The 19983-nt window shown below is 44.1% G+C and overlaps 1 protein-coding gene across 2 annotated transcripts in view; it reads right to left on the bottom strand.

The window, feature by feature from the left end:
• The window catches only part of mia3 (MIA SH3 domain ER export factor 3), a 104505-nt gene that overhangs the window by 74156 nt on the left and 10366 nt on the right, over positions 1–19983 (bottom strand). For both annotated transcript variants that reach the window (XM_059645128.1, XM_048530831.2), the window contains exons 4-6: positions 14199–17241; positions 6669–7409; positions 3996–4150 (exon numbers count right to left, since the gene is read on the bottom strand). In XM_059645128.1, coding sequence (XP_059501111.1) covers positions 3996–4150; positions 6669–7409; positions 14199–17241 — 3939 coding nt within the window. The remainder of the gene's footprint in view (positions 1–3995; positions 4151–6668; positions 7410–14198; positions 17242–19983) is intronic.

Here is a 19983-nt window from a genome sequence, read left to right as displayed (position 1 = left end):
TTCCTCCGTTGTGAACCCGCGCAGCCAACCCCCCCACACCCCTCAACACACAGACACAGACAGGCTGACCTGGCCGATCCGGCCCACCACAGAAGAGTACATAACCGCAGCAGCTGCGGACACGGACGCCGGTGGTTGCAACTCATGAGGCGGCGACTCCTGCTCCAAGACCATGGCGGACCGGGGAAAGGGGTGAACTTTGACCGGTATTGAAGCGGTGCTGGGGGTGGGGAGGGGGCGGGGTGCGCGTTGTGGTTGAGGTCGGGCAGCGAGGCCTAAGCCGATGTCAGGACCTCGGCCCCATGTTGGCGAACGGCCAACAACCGCCGCTCGAACACGTCAACACAAAAACGAGGCGCGCTACCGGTCCCCGGACACTCAACGGCGCGCGCTCACACGGACGGCGGACTTCCTTTACCACTTCCCCCTTGGTCAGTGTGACTCCCTCCCCAAACAGCGCCACCTCTCGGCACTCCAACTTCGCGACAGCCAGTTTAATCCGCTCGATTCCCACTTCACACTCGCTCCACAATGCCCTCCAACCCCACCACCTTCCCCTGCAACCGCAGGAAATGCTACACTTGCCCCCACACCTCCTCCCTCACCCCTATCCCAGGCCCCAAGAGGACTTTCCACATTAAGCAGAGGTTCACCTGCACATCTGCCAATGTGGTATACTGCATCCACTGTACCCGGTGTGGCTTCCTCTACATTGGGGAAACCAAGCGGAGGCTTGGGGACCGCTTTGCAGAACACCTCTGCTCGGTTCACAACAAAGAACTGCACCTCCCAGTCGCAAACCATTTCCACTCCCCCTCCCATTCTCTAGATGACATGTCCATCATGGGCCTCCTGCAGTGCCACAACGATGCCACCCAAAGGTTGCAGGAACAGCAACTCATATTCCGCCTGGGAACCCTGCAGCCTAATGGTATCAATGTGGACTTCACCAGTTTCAAAATCTCCCCTTCCCTAACTGCGTCCCTAAACCAGCCCAGTTCGTCCCCTCCCCCCACTGCACCACACAACCAGCCCAGCTCTTCCCCCCCACCCACTGCATCCCAAAACCAGTCCAACCTGTCTCTGCCTCCCTAACCGGTTCTTCCTCTCACCCATCCCTTGCTCCCACCCCAAGCCGCACCCCCATCTACCTACTAACCTCATCCCACCTCCTTGACCTGTCAGTCTTCCCTGGACTGACCTATCCCCTCCCTACCTCTCCACCTATACTCTCTCCACCTATCTTCTTTACTCTCCATCTTCGGTCCGCCTCCCCCTCTATCCCTATTTATTCCAGTTCCCTCTCCCCATCCCCCTCTCTGATGAAGGGTCTAGGCCCAAAACGTCAGCTTTTGTGCTCCTGAGATGCTGCTTGGCCTGCTGTGTTCATCCAGCCTCACATTTTATTATCTTGGAATTCTCTAGCATCTGCAGTTCCCATTATCTCCGATTCCCACTTCACTCGTCTGCTTAGTCTCTCTCAGTCTAGTGCTGCAAAAATCTACGTTAAATAGAAACACACAAAAAAGCCTCAAAGCAATCAACCAAACTCCTGCGGACGCTTGAAAATGTTGAAATTAAAACGCCAGAAATACTCAGCAAGTAGGGTGCTTGCAAGGTGTTTCGAGAAAGGCAGCAGGGAGCTTCATTAAGTGCCTAAAAAGGAAGAGACAGGCTGCAGTGAATGGAGATCTCTTATAGAATGACAATGGAAATAATAAATGGGGAAACCAGGAAATGGCAAAGGGATTGTATAAATACTTTGCAACGGCCTTCATGGTAGAAGGCACTCATCGCACTCCAAATATACTAAATAAGGGGCAAAAAAAAGGATGTTACCAGACCTGCTGAGTTTCTCCAGCAATTTGTTTTTGTTAAAAATTTTAATCTGTAAAGGAATCAAGGGTTATGAGAAAAAGACACAAAAGTGGAATTGAGGATTAACAGGTCAGCCAAGATCTCAGCAAACAGTACAGCAGACTCAATGAGCTAAATTGTCTAGTTCTGCTCTGATACCAAAGTGTGTAGCTGGATGAACACACACAACCGCCCAAAGAGGATCCCCCTCGTTCTCACACACCACCCCACCAACCTCCGGATACAACGCATCATCCTCCGACACTTCCGCCATCTACAATCCGACCCCACCACCCAAGACATTTTTCCATCCCCACTCTTATCTGCTTTCCGGAGAGACCACTCTCTCCGTGACTCCCTTGTTCGCTCCACGCTGCCCTCCAACCCCACCACACCCGGCACCTTCCCCTGCAACCACAGGAAATGCTACACTTGCCCCCACACCTCCTCCCTAACCCCATCCCAGGCCCCAAGAGGACTTTCCATATTAAGCAGAGGTTCACCTGCACATCTGCCAATGTGGTATACTGTATCCATTGTACCCGGTGTGACTTCCTCTACATTGGGGAAACCAAGCGGAGGCTTGGGGACCGCTTTGCAGAACACCTCCACTCAGTTCACAATAAACAACTGCACCTCCTAGTCGCAAACCATTTCAACTCCCCCCTCCCATTCTTTAGATGACATGTCCATCATGGGCCTCCTGCAGTGCCACAATGATGCCACCCAAAGGGTGCAGGAACAGCAACTCATATTCCGCTTGGGAACCCTGCAGCCCAATGGTATCAACGTGGACTTCACCAGCTTCAATATCTCCCCTTCCCCCACCGCATCCCAAAACCAGCCCAGTTCGTCCCCTCCCCCCACTGCACCACACAACCAGCCCAGCTCTTCCCCCCCCACCCACTGCATCCCAAAACCAGTCCAACCTGTCTCTGCCTCCCTAACCGGTTCTTCCTCTCACCCATCCCTTGCTCCCACCCCAAGCCGCACCTCCATTTCCTACCTACTAACCTCATCCCACCTCCTTGACCTGTCCGTCTTCCCTGGACTGACCTATCCCCTCCCTACCTCCCCACCCATACTCTCCTCTCCATCTATCTTCTTTTCTCTCCATCTTCGGTCCGCCTCCCCCTCTCTCCCTATTTAATCCAGAACCCTCACCCCATTCCCCCTCTCTGATGAAGGGTCTAGGCCCGAAACGTCAGCTTTTGTGCTCCTGAGATGCTGCTTGGCCTGCTGAGTTCATCCAGCTTCACACTTTATTATCTCAGCTTCTCAGTTCTGCTCTGAAGCAGTTTCAATAGAACAAGAAATACAGTTAATCTTTCTACAGAGACTGCCTGACTTGAATAGTTCTGGGAGTTTCTGTTCATATTATGAATTCAAAACTAAATTTTTTTTGGCAGCTTCAAGGAAATTTCACATATCCTTCAGTTTTCTCTTTCTTTGAAAGCTAACAGGCCTTTTGAGGCTTCATTTGCATTAGCCTTCCTACCCGATGCTCCAGCAACTCTCCCAAATGGCCATTCTTGACAAGACATTGTGTTGCGAATTATTCAACCACAGAGGCCACTACGATCATTCAACCATGACTTCTGACTTCCATAAATTCTACAAAGGGTGAAAGGACAGCAACTAAACCGGTAACATTGCACTGGGGCTACAATTTGCCATTCACAGGTACCTAGCAGCACAGAATCTAAAACTTTCCTCAACTATATGACATTAATTGGTGCCTATCCCAACTCAGCCACAGTGGTTTCACCGCTATAGAAAAAGCTGAAATGTTCTGGAGAATCTTCTTCAATTAATAATTTAGATTCACTTCCACGTGAATGGTAAGTGGTGCCACCAAATGGCAGCTCACAAATGACAACACACAGGTCTGGAGAGATCCAAGTTGGATCGGCATCAGAAGGTCAAGACAATGGGCTCCTCAATATGTGAGGGGATAGGGGTGAGGAAAGCAGAAAGATCAGCAGCTGAATATGCAGAAAAGCCACAACTCATCAATGTCCACATTCAAACATTAAGCACAGTCAACTTGTGTGTCAAAAGGTGGCTGTGTCTTTGGAACCACAGCTCTCAAGGAGTTGAAGGGGAAAAGTGACTGGAGGACAAATAAAAGTACTTACATGTTCTGAGAGAGATTGAATGACAGGCCACACGTTACCCTTGATGAACAAGACAACAGCATCCATCACTGTGACAGTCCACAACAGGAATGGACCTCTCTCTTGTAGCTGATTCGTGTCCATTACCACATTCTTATCCAGGATGGAATGAGTACCTGGGGTTCAATTAGAACACATGTTTTAAAGGACTTATTTAGCACCAGGGAATGTACAATTACAGTCATCCAATAATGAAGTATAGGAACAGAAGGTTGGCATTCAGTCCCCTTGAGATTGTTCTGCCTTGAATATCTGTACCGAACAAAAATCCGAAAATCTTAGATTTAAAAATCAACAACTGATCTAGAGCCAGGTGCCATTTGCAAACAATAACCTGTCCCATTTCACTCCTTTTAGGGCAGGGAAATAATCTCAAGTTTCAAAACTCTCCAAGCTTATCACTTACACATTTTTTCTGAACTTTTGCACTTTTCTATGATCTGCTGCTAGAAATTCTTGACGTTAGTTTGGAGTAATGTACCATTATTTGTCCTCCCATTCACTGGGGACACTGCATTTCTTAGCTCCATGTATATCTCCCTGCAGTTTGACAGCTCTAATTTCTAGCTTTAAGCTAACTTCTTGAATGTTCTGCTGCAGAGCCCTTCTAGCTTCAAAACTTGCTAACTATTCTAACACATGGTATTTTAACACAAGGCTTTCAAAGTCCATACATATCATGGTCTTTGAATTGGAGGTACAGAGCTAATCTGTTGATTCTATGGATCCCTCTGGAAACAATTGTTAATTTGCTGCAAAACAGAGCCAGTTGGAAGTTGGGATGATCTTCATACAGCAACACTGGAGAGATGAAGAGAACATTCTGCAGTGGCTAAACTGCCTTGAATGGGAAGAATTGAAGAGAGGTGGGGGAACCAGATTTTTTAAAATTATTGGCAGGATGAGCTGCATTCTTGAGCCACTGGAGTTCATATGGTTGGAGACATTCATGTGGAAGGGAATTCGAAGGTTTTGACACAGTGACAGTGAAAGAATGGCTATTTATTTGCAAGTCAGGATGCTCAGTATCTTGGAGGGGAACTCTGAAGTGGTGGTACTCCCTTGCATCTACTGCCCTTGTCCTGATAGGTGGGTGAATTTGAAGATATACCTGCAAAAGTCTTGGTCAGTTGCTGACATACATTTTGTAGATGGTATACACTGTTGGTACCATGCCTCAGCAATTGAGGGAGCTAATATTTGTTTCAGTGGGCTTCTTTATCCTGAATGGTATCAGGTTTAGTGAGTGTTGTTGGAGCTGTACTCATCTGGGCACATGGAACATATGAATGCAGAAGCACAAACAGGCCATTCAGCAGCTAGAGCTTGCTCTGCAGGTCACTGATGATCATCTTACTTTGTAGTGAGATATGACATTATCTCCATTAACACTCGATGTTACTTTTGATTTCTGATTACTAAACTCGGTCTTTACTGAGAGATTTGTCAGCCTTTATTGGAGGGGTAGGGGGAAATTTACCATTCTGAGTTAAGACGTTCCTCCCTACGTCGGTTTCAAATGGTTTACTTTTTTTTCCAGAGACTGCATCCCCTGGTGCTAGATCTCACAGCCAGGGAAGCATCCTTTCTGCATTTATTCTGTCTAAAAAAATTCTAAGCTTTGTGATATCACCACTAATCCTTCAAAAGAATAAAGATCAACGTCTCATCATTGCTTTTCATTGGACCTACCCATTGCCCCCCCTCCCCCCCCCCCCAAAGAATGTGACTGATGAACCTCCATTGCACTCCTTTCAAGACAAGTACATCCTTCCTTACATGAGGGGTGAGAAATGCATACAATACCAGCGTTCTACACAACTGCAGCAAGATGTTTTTGCTCTTATACTCAAACACTATTGCAATAAAAGGCAATAATATTTACATTCCAAATTGATTTGATTTGACTTATTGTTGTCACATCAAATGAAATACAATGATAATTATTGTTTTGCATGCTATCCCCATGCCTTGCATAAGTACATAAAGGCAATAGAACAGGAAGAAGAATATAGTGGTACAGCTACAGAAAATGTGTAAAGAAGGATCAACTCCAATATACAAGGAGGTCCATTCTGAAGTCTGGTAACAGCAGGGAAGAAGCTGTTCCTGAATCTGTTGCAGAGATAACACCAAGTGTACAGCTGGATGAACAGATCTTAGGAGCGCACAAGATGCTGCTTGGCCTGCTGTGCTCATCCAGCTCTACACTTTGTTATCTCAGAATCTCCAGCATCTGCAGTTCCTATTATCCCTGAATCTGTAGCTAAGTGTTTTCATACTTTTGTATCTTCTGCTTGATAGAAGAGGCAGGAACAGAGTATAATGGGGTGGGAGGGATCTTTGATTATGTTGGCTGCTTTCCCAAAGCATGCTAGCTTTCAATGACTCAAACTATGGAACACTCTTCATTTCACAAGTTCATCACTTAAATTTTGAGTTTCGCAGAATGAATCTTGTTGAAGGAAGACTGCAACTAGGAAGTGAGGAATTCCACAGTTAGGACTTTGGGAAATAATAAGTTTGAACAATCAAATCCGTTGATCAAATCACAAGAGGATTTTTACATTATTTATATATTCTACTATTTTAAAGCTTTTCTATCAATGCAAACAGCAATTACTTTTCATTCACCTGCTTCTGTCTCCAAGTGGCCAAATTCAACACCATCTCCCGCTGGAACTGTCACCTCCCGTTGCTTTCCTTTCAGCAAACTCTCCTCTGCAACATCTCCTCCATCACACTGTGCTACGTTCTCTTCAAACGTCATATCAGAAGGTCCCTTCTGGGGCTCCTCTCCTCCCTCACTAATGTTCAGGATATTAAGTTCTGTCCAAGCCTTATGACCACCATCCAATTTCCCTCCAACACCTGGTGAAGATGCTTCTCGCTCATGCTCTTTGGGCTTGTTCCATTCAGAAGTTCCTTTGTGATTCTCTTCTACCGTCCTTTTAATAGTTGGAGTTGACATTCCTAATGCCTCTTCATTACCTTTCAAATCCTTTGGTGTTTGACCAATCTCAGTAAAATTTGAGGAAGACTGTTCAATTCCTGGTGCCTCCTCCTCTTGGCCTGTCATGCTCTCTGAAATTGGATGTTCTTTCTCTGTCTCTTTGACAGTTTCTGAACTACTCACTAAATGTTCATCATCCTCTGTCTCTGGATAGGCTGCATTCTCTGAAAGCTTTCCAGATTGCATCTCTGCCCATGGCCTTTCACCTTCATCTTCTTCCTTGTTTCTCGCAGAATGTAGTGCATCTTTGGTAAAGACTGGAGAATGCAATCTTCTCACTGGCTCACCATCATTCTTCTCTCCTTGCTGTGCTTCAGCAGCTTCCCTCTCTTGATCTTCCTGGTTGCTGCCCTGTAATAATCCTAGAGCAAAACAAAAGCAAATATACAACTTTAAAAGTAATGTTTTTCAACCTTGATTTAAGACAGTTTTCCTGCTGTATAATTCCAACAACATTGCTTATGTAGAGGGTTGGAGGGTTTGAACTACAGGGAAGAGGCTGAACCGGCTAGGATGTTGGAAACCAAGGAATAACCTTATAGAGGTTTACAGATAAAATCACAGGGGGCATGGATAGGGAGAATACCAAAGTAGTATTCCCAGGGAAGGGGAGTCCAAAACTAAAGGGCATAGGTTTAATGTGAGAGGGGAAAGATTTCAAAGGGACCAAAGGGGCAATCTTTTCATGCAAAAGGTGTGCATGTACGGAACGAGCTGCCCTGGAAGTCGTGGATGTGGGTACAATTACAACATTTGAAAGGGATCTGGATGGTTATATGAAAAGGAAGGGTTTAGAGGGATATAGGCCAAGTATTGGCAAATGGGACTAGTTGAACTAAAGGGTCTGTTTCCATGACTCTGACTTCACCAAATTACCTTTTACTTTTAAATTTATTCCTTCACGAGATGAGGGTGTCACTGACCAGGTAGCGTTTACTGCCCATCCCTATTTGCCTATAGGGCAGTTAAGAGTCAACCACATTGCTATGGGTCTGGAATCACATCCAAGTCAGACCAGATAAGGATGGCAGTTTCCTTCCCCAAAGGACATTAATGAACCAGATGGTGATGTTGTGGGAGATACTCTCCTCTCCACCTATCTTCTTTTCTCTCCATCTTCGGTCCGCCTCCCCCTCTCTCCCTATTTATTCCAGAACCCTCACCCCATCCCCCTCTCTGATGAAGGGTCTAGGCCCGAAACGTCAGCTTTTGTGCTCCTGAGATGCTGCTGGGCCTGCTGTGTTCATCCAGCCTCACATTTTAGTACAATGAACCAGATGGGTTTTTCCAACAATTGATATTGTGTTCATGGGCATCATTAAATTCCTAATTGCAGATATTTTAATTAATTCAAATTCCACCATCTGCCGTGGTGGGATTCAAATGCAGGTTTCCAGAATGTTATTTGGGTCTCTGGATTAACAGTCCAGTAATAATACCACTAGGCCATTGCCTCCCCTTTGTTTAAACAGGCAAAAAAACTCCATGCTAACTAAGGAGCTTAATGTTTTACTCACCAATGCAAAACTCACCAAAAGCAGGAACTCTTCTCTACTCTAATCAACACCTTGCACTCTATTTGCTCATAGCTAGAATTGCTTAAGTCATTGGAATCTATTCCGAGCACAACTTAAGTTCTTACTTAAGAACACTCACTGCTAAGGCCACAACAGGAGATTTCTTCTGAAATCCGCTTTAGCTTATGTTCAACGTATGCTGCTGAAGTGACCTTCAGAGCCCCCCCTCATCAACTGTCAACTCAATAAGACCACAAGACGATAAGACATAGGAGTGGAAGTATGGCCATTTGGACCATCGAGTCCACTCCACCACTTAATCATGACTGATGGGCATTTCAACTCCACTTACCTGCACTCTCCCCGTAGCCCTTAACTCCTTGCAAGATCAAGAAATTATCAATCTCTACCTTGAAGACATTTAACGTCCTAGCCTCCACTGCGCTCCGTGGCAATGAATTCCACAGGCCCACCATGCTCTGGCTGAAGAAATGTCTCCTCATGTCCATTCTAAATTTACCCCCTTTAATTCTCAGGCTGTGCCCAGAGGTCCGAGTCTCCCCGCCTAACGGAAACAACTTCCCATCGTCCACCCTTTCTAAGCCATACATTATCTTATAAGTTTCTATTAGATCTCTCCTCAACCTGCTAAACTCTGATGAAAACACTTCCCAGGATCCTCAGCCGTTCATCGTACGTTAGGCCTACCATTCCAGGGATCATCCATGTGAATTTCCGCTGGACAAGTTCCAGCACCAGTATGTCCTTCCTGAGGTGTGAGGCCCAAAACTGGACCAAGTATTCTAAATGGGGCCTAACTAGAGCTTTATGAAGTCTCAAAAGCACATCGCTGCTTTTATATTCCAACCCTCTTGAGATAAGTGACAACATTACATTTGCTTTCTTAATCACAGACTCTACCTGCAAGTTAACCTTTAGAGAATCCTGTACTAGCACTCCGAGAGCCCTTTGAACTTCAGCTTAATAAATTTTCTCACCGTTTAGAAAATAGTCCGTGCCTGTATTCTTTTTTCCAAAGTGCAAGATCTCGCATTTGCTCACGTTGAATTTCATCAGCCATTTCCTGGAACATTCTCCTAAACTGTCTAAATCTTTCTGCAGCCTCCCCACCTCCTCAGTACTACCTGCCTGTCCACCTATCTTTGTATCATCGGCAAACTTCGCCAGAATGCCCCCAGTCCCTTCATCCAGATCTTTAATATACAAAGTGAACAGCTGCGGACCCAACACTGAACCCTACGGGACACCACTTGCCATTCCAAAAAAGAGCCTTTTGTCCCAACTCTCTGCCTTCTGTCAGACAGCCAATCCTCAATCCATGCCAGTAACTCACCTTGAACACCATGAGCCCTCACCTTACTCAGCAGCCTCCCATGAGGCACCTTATCAAAGGCCTTTTGGAAGTCTAAACCCTAAATTCACTCAGGGCATGACAATAATTCCAGTTAATGGGCAAGCTCGACTAGCAACTCTCCTAGTCAGCCCATGCCCCTTGAACTCGTACACCTTCATCACATCGCCCATCAGTCTTCTTTGCTCCAATGCAAACAACCCAAGCCTATCCTACCTTTGCTCATAACTTAAATTTTCCATCCCAAACAGTATTCTGGTGAATCTCTTCCACACTCCCTCCATGCAATCACATCCTTCCTGTAAAGCAGTGACCAGAACAGACACAGCTCTCTAACTGCAGTCTCACTATTCTTCTATACAACTCCAAGATGACCTCAGAGATAGTAGGAACTGCCGATGCTGGAGAATCTGAGATAACACAGTATGAAGGTGGATGAACACAACAGGCCAAGGAGCAGCTGAGGAGCAGGAAAGTTTGACGTTTTGGGTCAAGACCCTTTTTCAGAAATGGGGGCGGGGAAGGGGGTTCTGAAATAAATAGGGAGACGGGGGAGACAGATAAAAGATGGATACAGGAAAAGATAGGGTGAGCGGAGACACACAGGTCAAAGAAGAATGAGGTCAGTGGGTGGGAGATGGGGGTGGGGCTTGAGGTAGGAGGAATGGCAAGGGAGGCAGTGACTAGCTGGGCAGGTTTTGGGATGTGGTCGTGGTGGGGGTAGATTTTAAAGATTGTGAAGTCCACATTGATACAATTGGGCTGCCGGGTTCCCCAGCGAAACATGAGATGCTGTTCCTGCATCTTTCAGGTGGCGTCATCATGGCAATGCAGGAGGCCCTGGATGGACATATCGTCCGAAGAGGTGGGGGAGCGTTGAAATGGTTTGCGGCTGGGAGGTGTAGTTGTTTGTCAAACTGAGCATAGGTGTTCCACAAAGCGGTCCCCAAGCTGGAGACTACAATTACATCTCCCAGTCGCGAACCATTTCAACTTGCCCCCCCACCACTCCTCAGACTTTCCTGCTCCTCTGGTGCTGCTGGGCCTGCTGTGTTCATCCAGCTTCACACCATGTTATCTCCAACATGCCTTCCCTGCTTTTATAATCGACGCCTTGACTGATAAAGGCAAGTGTCCCATATGCCTTTTTCACCACCCTATCATACCCTTCCACCTTCAGAGATTTATGGACAAACAGTCCCAAGGTCCTTTTCTTCCACAGAACTTCATAGTGTCATGCCGTTCATTCAATACTCCCTTGTCCAGTTACTCCTTCCAAGGTGCATCACCTCACACTTTTCAGGGTCAAATTCCATCTGCCACTTATCTGCCCATTTGACCATCTCACATATCCTCTTGCAGCCCAAGCCACTCAATTTTCACCAATAACCACCCAGCTAATCTGTGTATCATCCACAAACTTACTAATTCAACTCTGCACACAGTCATCTATGTCTTTCTATAAATGACAAAAGGGAACCCAGCATAGATCCCTATGGTGCCCTGCAATCTCCTCCCTTGCCTCCAAAAGCAATCTGCAACACAATTCATCTGGTCCTGGAGATTGGTCATGTCTGCCAAAACATTCAATACCTTGACCGTCCTTCTGTCAATTTTCTGAAGCACCCTGCAGTCTCTCCCACTGGGCTCCATACCTTCACCTTCATACTCTTAGGTGAAGACAAATGTGAAGTGTTGGTTGAACGCTCTACCCGTGTCTTCTGGATCTGCACACAGATTGCCCTACCATAATGGGCCCTACTCTGTCCGTGGCTGTCTTGTTATCCTTGTTATACTTGGATGTTGGGATCTTGGGATTTTCCCTCCCTCTCCCACATAGAATTTTCTCACATCCCCTCTTTCCTTTCCTCAAGGCTTTCTTAGGGCTCCACACCTTGCCCTTTCCGCCGTTCACTAATGCCTCTACTGATTTGTTTCCCTTGTACCTGCTAAAAGTCCTTTTCTCCCCCTTCTTATCTATTATGAATATCTCTAGTCATCCACGGTTTTCTGGGCATGTTGCTCCTTTGAACCCTCCTCCTTCTTCTTCTTCCTCTTCCTCCAGCCCTCCACCTCGTGCTCCCCCTCTTCTTCCCCCCCCCCCCCCCAACCCTCATGCTCTCTGTAGGACACCGGACAAAGTTTCAGAGATGGAAATTGTTGATTTTAACAAATGACATAAATATGTTGTCAAAATATGGTCAAATATGACATTAAGATTTCAAACTACAGACAGTTCCCAGATATAGGGAGCGTGTTGATTAATTTTATTTAATGGTAAGCTAGAAGCTCTAGGGGTCCAGGCCTGGTATAATTTCTAAGAAGGCTTGACAGGTTAGATGCAAAGATGACATATCTCCTTGTCAACCAACCCAGAACTGGGGGGAGGAGACAGAGAACAAGCGGAAGGTCTTCCCTGAGAGTCATTAACATTTAGAATTCACATTCCCAAGAAACAATGGAGGGCTGTGTCATATTTAAAGTTAATTTAGACACATTTTCAATTGACAAGGGATGAAAAGTCTTATATGGGGTGCGGAAGTTTGGGTGGGGAGGGTATGGGCAGGAAAATCACATTTAAGTCACAATCAGATCATCTTACTGAATGACAGAATGGCTATAAGACCATAATACCAAATGACGGAGAAGCAGAAATTAGGCCATTCAGCCCATCAAGTCTGCTCTGCCATTTAATCATGGTTGATAATTTTCCCAAACGAACTCTCCCACTTTCTCCCATGAAGCCTTGATCCTCTTGACTATCTAACTCAATCTTAAATACACAATGACCTGGCCTCCACAGCCTTCTGTGGCAATGAATTCCATAGATTTACCACCAATTTCTCCTTATCTGCGTTCTAAAAGATATTCCCTTTACTCTAAGGCTGTGCGTTCAGTTCCTAGTCTCTCCTAACAATGGAAACATCACCTCCAATCCATCCAGGCCATTTGATATTCTGCAAGTTTCAATTAGATCCCCCTTCATCCTTCTAAATGAGTCGAATAGCCTACACCTGCCCTGCTCCTATTTCTTATGATCTATGTCGTTCTGCAATTACCCGTGAATTTTTAATCTCTTTGGCCTTCTCTTCCCTTTTACAATACTAGTGTCCATTACCATGCAAGTTTGCCCATTACTTTAATCTCTCACTGCCACCACTCAGTTACAAATTGTTATAGTGGAGTTAAAACATTAGCTCAGCTTCTTCTTCCACAAATGCTACCAGACCTAGTGAGGTTTCCCCAACAGTTTTTTCCACCTTTTTTTGGGCCTTCTTTGACAATGTTACCTCTTTTGTCTCTAAGTATAATTACTCAAGTTAGGCTAAAATTCTTTATACATGCCACCTGAAATTGGTCTTTTCTAATATGTGAATTTATGTCAGCAAAGCCAACATAGTCCCAGAGAACCTGCTCCCATGGGCTGCTCCCCCATGGAAGAGCGTGACAGCAAGGGCCAACCTGTGGTGGTTTAACCAAAGGGTCAGGGGCAAGGTTGAGAAGATGGGACCGATCTCAGTCAGTATAGGAATTGAATACTCATTGATGATATCATGCTGTATCACAAACCAGCCACCCAACCAACTAGGCTAATCAACCCCCTCATGACTGAATAGCTGTTTGTTTTTTTAAAACAGAGTGATGCCAACAGCACGGGTTCAATTTCTGTACTGGCTGAGATCAGCATGAAAGTCTTGCCTTCCAATCTCACCTGAGGTGTAATGACCGTCAAGTTAAACTCACAACCAGTGGTCTGTCTCTAATCAGACAGTGGTCCTCTGGACTACAGCAACATATGACAGTAAGCATTAATTCATACATTGGATGTGGGTGTCACTACCAATCCAGAATTTGTTGCCCATCACAACTTGCCCTGAAGGTGGCAGTGTAAGCTGTTTTCCTGAACCACTGAAGAGCATTTGGTGTATAGGGACACCCATAGCGCTGTTAAGGAGAGATTTCCAGGAATTTGACCCAGCAACAATGAAGGACACATAGACAGTTACAAGTCAGGAAAGTCTGTAGCTGAAGCAAAGTTACACGTGCTGGGACTCCCATGCAACTGCTGCCCCTGCCTTTCGTGGCCATGGGTCTAGAAGGTGCTTCAGAGGAGCTTTAGTAAGACGCTGCAATGCATCCTATAGTTGGTACACATTGCTGCCACTGACTGTCAGTCTTGGAGGCAGTAAAGAAAGTAGGGCACCAAGCAATCAGGCTACTTTGTCCTGAATGGACAACCCCAAAAGAAATTAAACTCTTACCATTGGATAAATCTTTGTTTTCTTGTGGTATGTCCAATCTTGGAGTGAGTGCAACACTTTCATCGTTCCCTGAGGACTTTTCTCTTATTTGAAATATAAGCTCCTGGAGATCATTCATGATCAGTGACTCCCCATCGCTTTCTTGTGATTCTTCCTCAATCTGCCAGTGGTTCTGCCTTTTATCTAAAATATTCTCCACCATATCAAGAATCCTTGTCTCAGATCCCTCCAATATTTGGTCAAGAGCTTTTTCAATGTCTTCCTCATTGGTTCTGGACAACTTGCTAAGCATTAGCTCATCTTCTAAATCATGAAGCATAGCTTCTAGTTCTAGAACCTGCTGTGGATCAAGATATACATACAAACGTTGAAAGCTCTTTTCATCTAAGTAGCCTTTCAAAATTGTAAGTTGTTCCACTGCTTCATTATACCTTGAACCTTTTTTCTCTGACCTGATTTCTGTTTTTTGATGAACAGGTTCTTTAGCCTTGTTTTCAACTTCAAAGGGGTTTAATTTAGTTTCAACACTGGAGTACATTTCTGACTGTGTACTCTCATCCACTGTGCTCTCATCAGTTTTGTGACCCTTGCCTGCACCCTTCTGTGACATCTCAGACTGATCTTTCAGATGCTGAGACTGTTCTTCATTATCCACATTCAGAGCACTCTCCTGCACAGGCCTGAGGTGGGTTTCTAATTCTCTTTGGCTTTCAATTTTTTTTGGAACTACTTGAAAAGTGTGAGCAAGTTTGCTGTGTTCTTTGCGGTCTTTTTCTACAAGAATTTCCTTTTGGCAATCTGTATCGTCTTCCTGATCCTCTGGCTCCACTGTATTCATTTCCTCTTCCAAGTGTACATCGTCATCAGCTAAATCTTCACCGTCTGAAATTTCTTCTTCATCATTAGTGGTATTTGAATGAATATTTTGTGCCATTCTGGCTTCTGCAGCATTTTCATCTTCTAACAATTCTTCGGGCGCATCAACTGCATTGAAATCTTCCGGAATTTCAATGTCCTCTTCCTTCTTTTCTTGTAATTGGTCTGAAATATCATCAGTCAATTTTGAATTACTACGATCTAAAGACAGACTTCCATCTCCCTGGTTATTCTTTGCTGAATCAGATTCTTCAAGATTTTTAAATTCTTTATTTACCATTTCAAGGCCTTCAACCTTCTCATTAGTTGCTCTGGGGCTTACAACATGTTCCCTGGCTTGATTTGTGTCATGCTGTTTTTTGTCATTGAGGTCCTCAGCAGAAAATGGCTTATTTATTACTAATTGGCTTTGATTTTGTGATCTCAACTCCTCATTTCCACTATGTGAAATCTCAGCAGATATATTTATTGACCATTTTGACTGAGAACCAATCAATTTTTCCATTTCAGGTTCTTGTTGTAAATGCATAAACTTTTGCGAACCTTGATTTGTCATGGCTTCTGATTTATCTTCAGTACTAGAATGCTTTAGAGTTTGCAGTTCAACTTTTCGGGTCTGGTTATCCTTTTCTGGCATTTTTAACAAATCATTAGTGTCAGCTTCCCCCGTCAAAGTTGAGTCATTTGTTTTCAGCCCATGCTTTCTCTCTAGTCCAGAAATTTGCCTTTCAGCTTGGGGCATAATACCTTGATCCTGCTCTGTGCCTTCATTTTCCTCAAAATGTGTTTCAAAATTATCAGCTTCAGAGGTCCTGGCAAAAGTTTCAATTGTATCCCCCATTTCATAACCTTCCTTTGTTACACGAGACCTCTCTTTCACTGCATCATTTTCTATTAACTCTGCAGCTGTATTCACAACTTTTTCCTCAATCTCTTTCTCTGGTGTGTTCACCAAATCATTTTCACCTGAATCTTCAGTGTTTCTGTAATTCATATCTTTCTGAATGTCTTTGGAATCAGAATCGTGAGGGGCTATAATCTTTGATGTGGTTTCACCTCCTCTTACAACTGAATTGAAAGTGTCACCAAGAGTAGTCCACAATGCTCCATTTTGACTGTTTTCACCTTCTGAATTTCCTGCTTGAAGCTTTTCATCACCCTCACCTCTAATACTGACAGATTCTTCCATTACTTCATCTAATTGCTCCTTTCCTGGACTGACAAAAGTCATTGCAAGATTAGCATCCTCAGCAACAGCTGTATAGTTAGTTTCATGAGATCTTACAGCGTGATCTACATCAATATCATTATCCTGGATATGGTCTTCTTCTGGAAGCTCTGGGTGGTGTTGATATGTACTATCAGAATATGTTAGCAGAGCTATCTCCTCATGGTCTACTTTCTCAGGTGATTCAACTAATTCATCTTTCTGCAGCTCAAAATCAAATACAGGATCTTCATCGAGCACGGTCACTTTGCTACTCATTTCATCATCGACCACAACTGCATCCAGTGTTGATCCAAATGTTGTGTCTAATTTCAAAGATCCCTCAAGTTCAAATACATCTTCCCTTTTATCTCTCTGCGATCTTTGTTCTCTGGTATCCAATAGTTCAGCTTCATTCCAAGAAACTCTAGTGTCTTCAGTGTCATCACTTAGGTCCTCATTTTCTTTTAGCGGTGAGGTTTGGATCCCCTGAGAACTTGGTTGCGAACGTGCGCTCACTTTAACGTGGCTACGACCATCCTCTTCAGTCGGATGCTCTTCCAAAGAGGAAGCATTTTCACCCACATTAGCAGGTTTTCCTTCAGATACTCCATCTTCAACGTGAAGAATTTGTTCGTCATTTACTTCATTATCTACATTTTCATCTCTCTCATCTTTAATTCCTGATGGAGAGTCACTGAGACTCCGGCCTACAAAATTAACCGCCTCTTTATCATCTCTTGCTTTATTTCCTTGCAAATTATTTTCAGGCACTTCGGGAGCTGGAACTCCCTGCCCAGTATCTTCCTCTCTCTTCTTTGTTGCACCATGCATTGTTACGATACGTGATTCTGACTTTTCTTCATTGGACATGGTTTCTCTATTTGCTTGTGTCAGATGATCAAGGTCTACGTAATCAAATTCATCAGGTCCTCCATCAAAACAAACAAAATCAGTTTCCTGTAAAACAAGAGAAAATGACTTTGAAGAAATAGCAACACACCATTAAAGGTAAAGCATTTACAAATTGTCACTCGTGATGGCAACCAGAACAGCATTTGAGTTGAGGAATTAACAGTAACATACAAACAGTATTAACAGCAGATATTTAAAATCAGTTTTCCCCTTTGTGCATTAGTATCAATAGATACTAAGAAAGACTAATGCCAACACAACAAATATTCTCTCTTGAACCCATTTTCCCTAATCATGCATAAAACAGAAGAAGCAAAGTGCAGGTTTGTTCAAGTCATTCTGCTAAACTGAATTCGAAATATATTGTTGTCTGAGCAACATTGTTTTGTACCTTAAAGACAATTTCCAAGGTGGGACAACAGACACAAGAAGGAACAAATTTAAGTGTGATCAATGAGGCAGGTTTTAAAGAGGGCTCTCAATGGTTAAGGTCACATTAAGAGGCTTTTAAAAAAATGAACAAAAAGGCTGACATGACCAAAGAAACAGGCAACAACTTCAGGAGCAATACAGGAAAAGAGAAGGCTGGAGCATTCGCAACAATCTTCAGCCAGAGGGGTGAAGCGAATAATCCATCTCAGCACCCTTCTTCCAGTCATCCTCAACATCACAGATACCAGTCTTCAACCACCTCAATTCACTCCACATGATATCATGAACTAGTTGAAGGCAGTAGATACTGCAACTGCTTTGAGCCTGACAATGGTACTGAAAACATGTGCCTCATATTTTGTCAAACCCGTCACCAAGTTTTTCAGTGCAATCACAACACTGGCACGGGACAACAGGAAAAACTACCCAGGTACATCCTGTACAGCAAGGCAGGATAGATTTAACCATCTCATCAGTCTATTTTTAATCATCATAAAACTGATAGAAGGCAGCATTAACAGTGCTATTAAACAGCACCTGCACTATCCTTGGCGTCATCACAAAATTTAAAAATATTTTAAAATGCAAAGTTGCCCAATTTATCGGTTTTACAGACCCAGATTGATAGGTTTCTGTACTGAACAAGAATTATTATTTATTGCAAATAATTAGACGCTAGTTCTAGGTAAACTGTTATAAACTGTCCGTATATAATACGACTAATTAAAACTCTTATCCCCTTATCAACAGCCTGCTAAACAGACATGGCAAAAAGATATTATGGACAGCGTGGAAAAACGGGAAGTACAGTTCAGAGTCTTTATTCCAAACTTCTGCTGTTGAGATGATCTTTATGACTCTTCTGCTGTCCAGCACGTTGCTTCAGTCATCCTCCTCTGGATGCATCCACTGGTTGGTGAGAGACAATGTCACTAATTCACTTGTAACAATTCTGACTTATCAGTTAAATGTCACAGCTTACAACAAATATTCCAGAAAAAAAGACAGTAAGAACTGCAGATGCTGGAGTCAGAAATAACAGTGTGGAGCTGGAGAAGCACAACAGGCCAGGCAGCATCAGCTTCAGAAAATTTTGTGAAGGGTCTCAACCCGAAACTTCAAATTTCCTGCTCCTCCAATGCTGCCTGGCCTGCTGTGTTCATCCAACTCCATACTGTGTTATCTCTGTTCCAGAAATGAAACTGGTTTTCTTCAGCTTCATAATGAGGTTTGACTGCAGAGAACGTGCTGACCACTCCCAAAGAGGGGAAAAACTGCACGTCTCTCTCTATTACTTATTGCCTGCTGCAAATTGTTCAATATCCCGAAAATCAAAGTTGTTGGCAGGCTAAAGTGTCTCTGCCATCGATAACTGATCACTAGTCCAGAGACCAGTCAACTTCTTGATGCCAACAAAAGCTGCATCTTAACACCCCTTCGCTTCAAATCATCTGCAACTCAAAATCTAATTACTGCTTGTTCAAGCAATTTTTTTGCACAACATCTAGCATGGGTGTCTGTTCTGCAGCCACCCTTTCAAATGTTGGCTTTTAATATAGCTATTTCTCATTTTAGTCCATAATGTTTGAACAGATGCTGCCAGGCCTCGATAATAAAATGTGAGGCTGGATGAACACAGCAGGCCAAGCAGCATCTCAGGAGCACAAAAGCTGACGTTTCGGGCCTAGACCCTTCATCAGAGAGCTGCCAGACCTCCTTGAGTTTCTCCATCACTCTGTTCTTATTTCAAATCTCCAGGTTAATTTGCCCTTAAAAGTAATAATATCTAACTGAGGCCCAAAAAAATAGGAACAGAAGTAGACCATTCGGCCCCTCAAGCTTGGTCTGCCATTCAATAGGATCATATCTGAACCTGTTTATTCCCTCCAACCTTTGATTCCCCTACTGATCAATAATGCATCTCAACCTTAAATAAACCTAACAACTCTGGCACCAGCCTTTCCAAAGACTCCAAACCCAAAGAGATGAAATTCCTCCTCATCCCAGTCTTTAAATGGCAGTCCTTTATTCAGAGATTGGAATGTGGAAAAACCCTGGAAGGACTGGCAGACACAAAGGGACAAACCTGGCAGCAGTAAAAATTGGCACACTCCTGTAGATCCTATTCAACAAATACTGGCACACTAGGATGATAACATAATGGTAATGGTACCAGACTAACGATCCAAAGGCCTGGACTAAAACTCTCAAGAAAGGAGTTCAAAACTCACCCTGACAGCTGGGAGAACTTCAAGGAAATCACTTAGCAACTCCGGAATGAAACGTTCATCTCATTAAAAACGATCACAAAACGACAGTAGTAAAGACTCATCTGGTTCAGCAAGGACCTTCATG

Source organism: Stegostoma tigrinum, chromosome 4 (genome assembly GCF_030684315.1).
Source record: "Stegostoma tigrinum isolate sSteTig4 chromosome 4, sSteTig4.hap1, whole genome shotgun sequence".
NCBI classification, from domain to species: Eukaryota; Metazoa; Chordata; class Chondrichthyes; order Orectolobiformes; family Stegostomatidae; genus Stegostoma; species Stegostoma tigrinum.
This window is presented reverse-complemented; position numbering and strand designations above follow the sequence as displayed.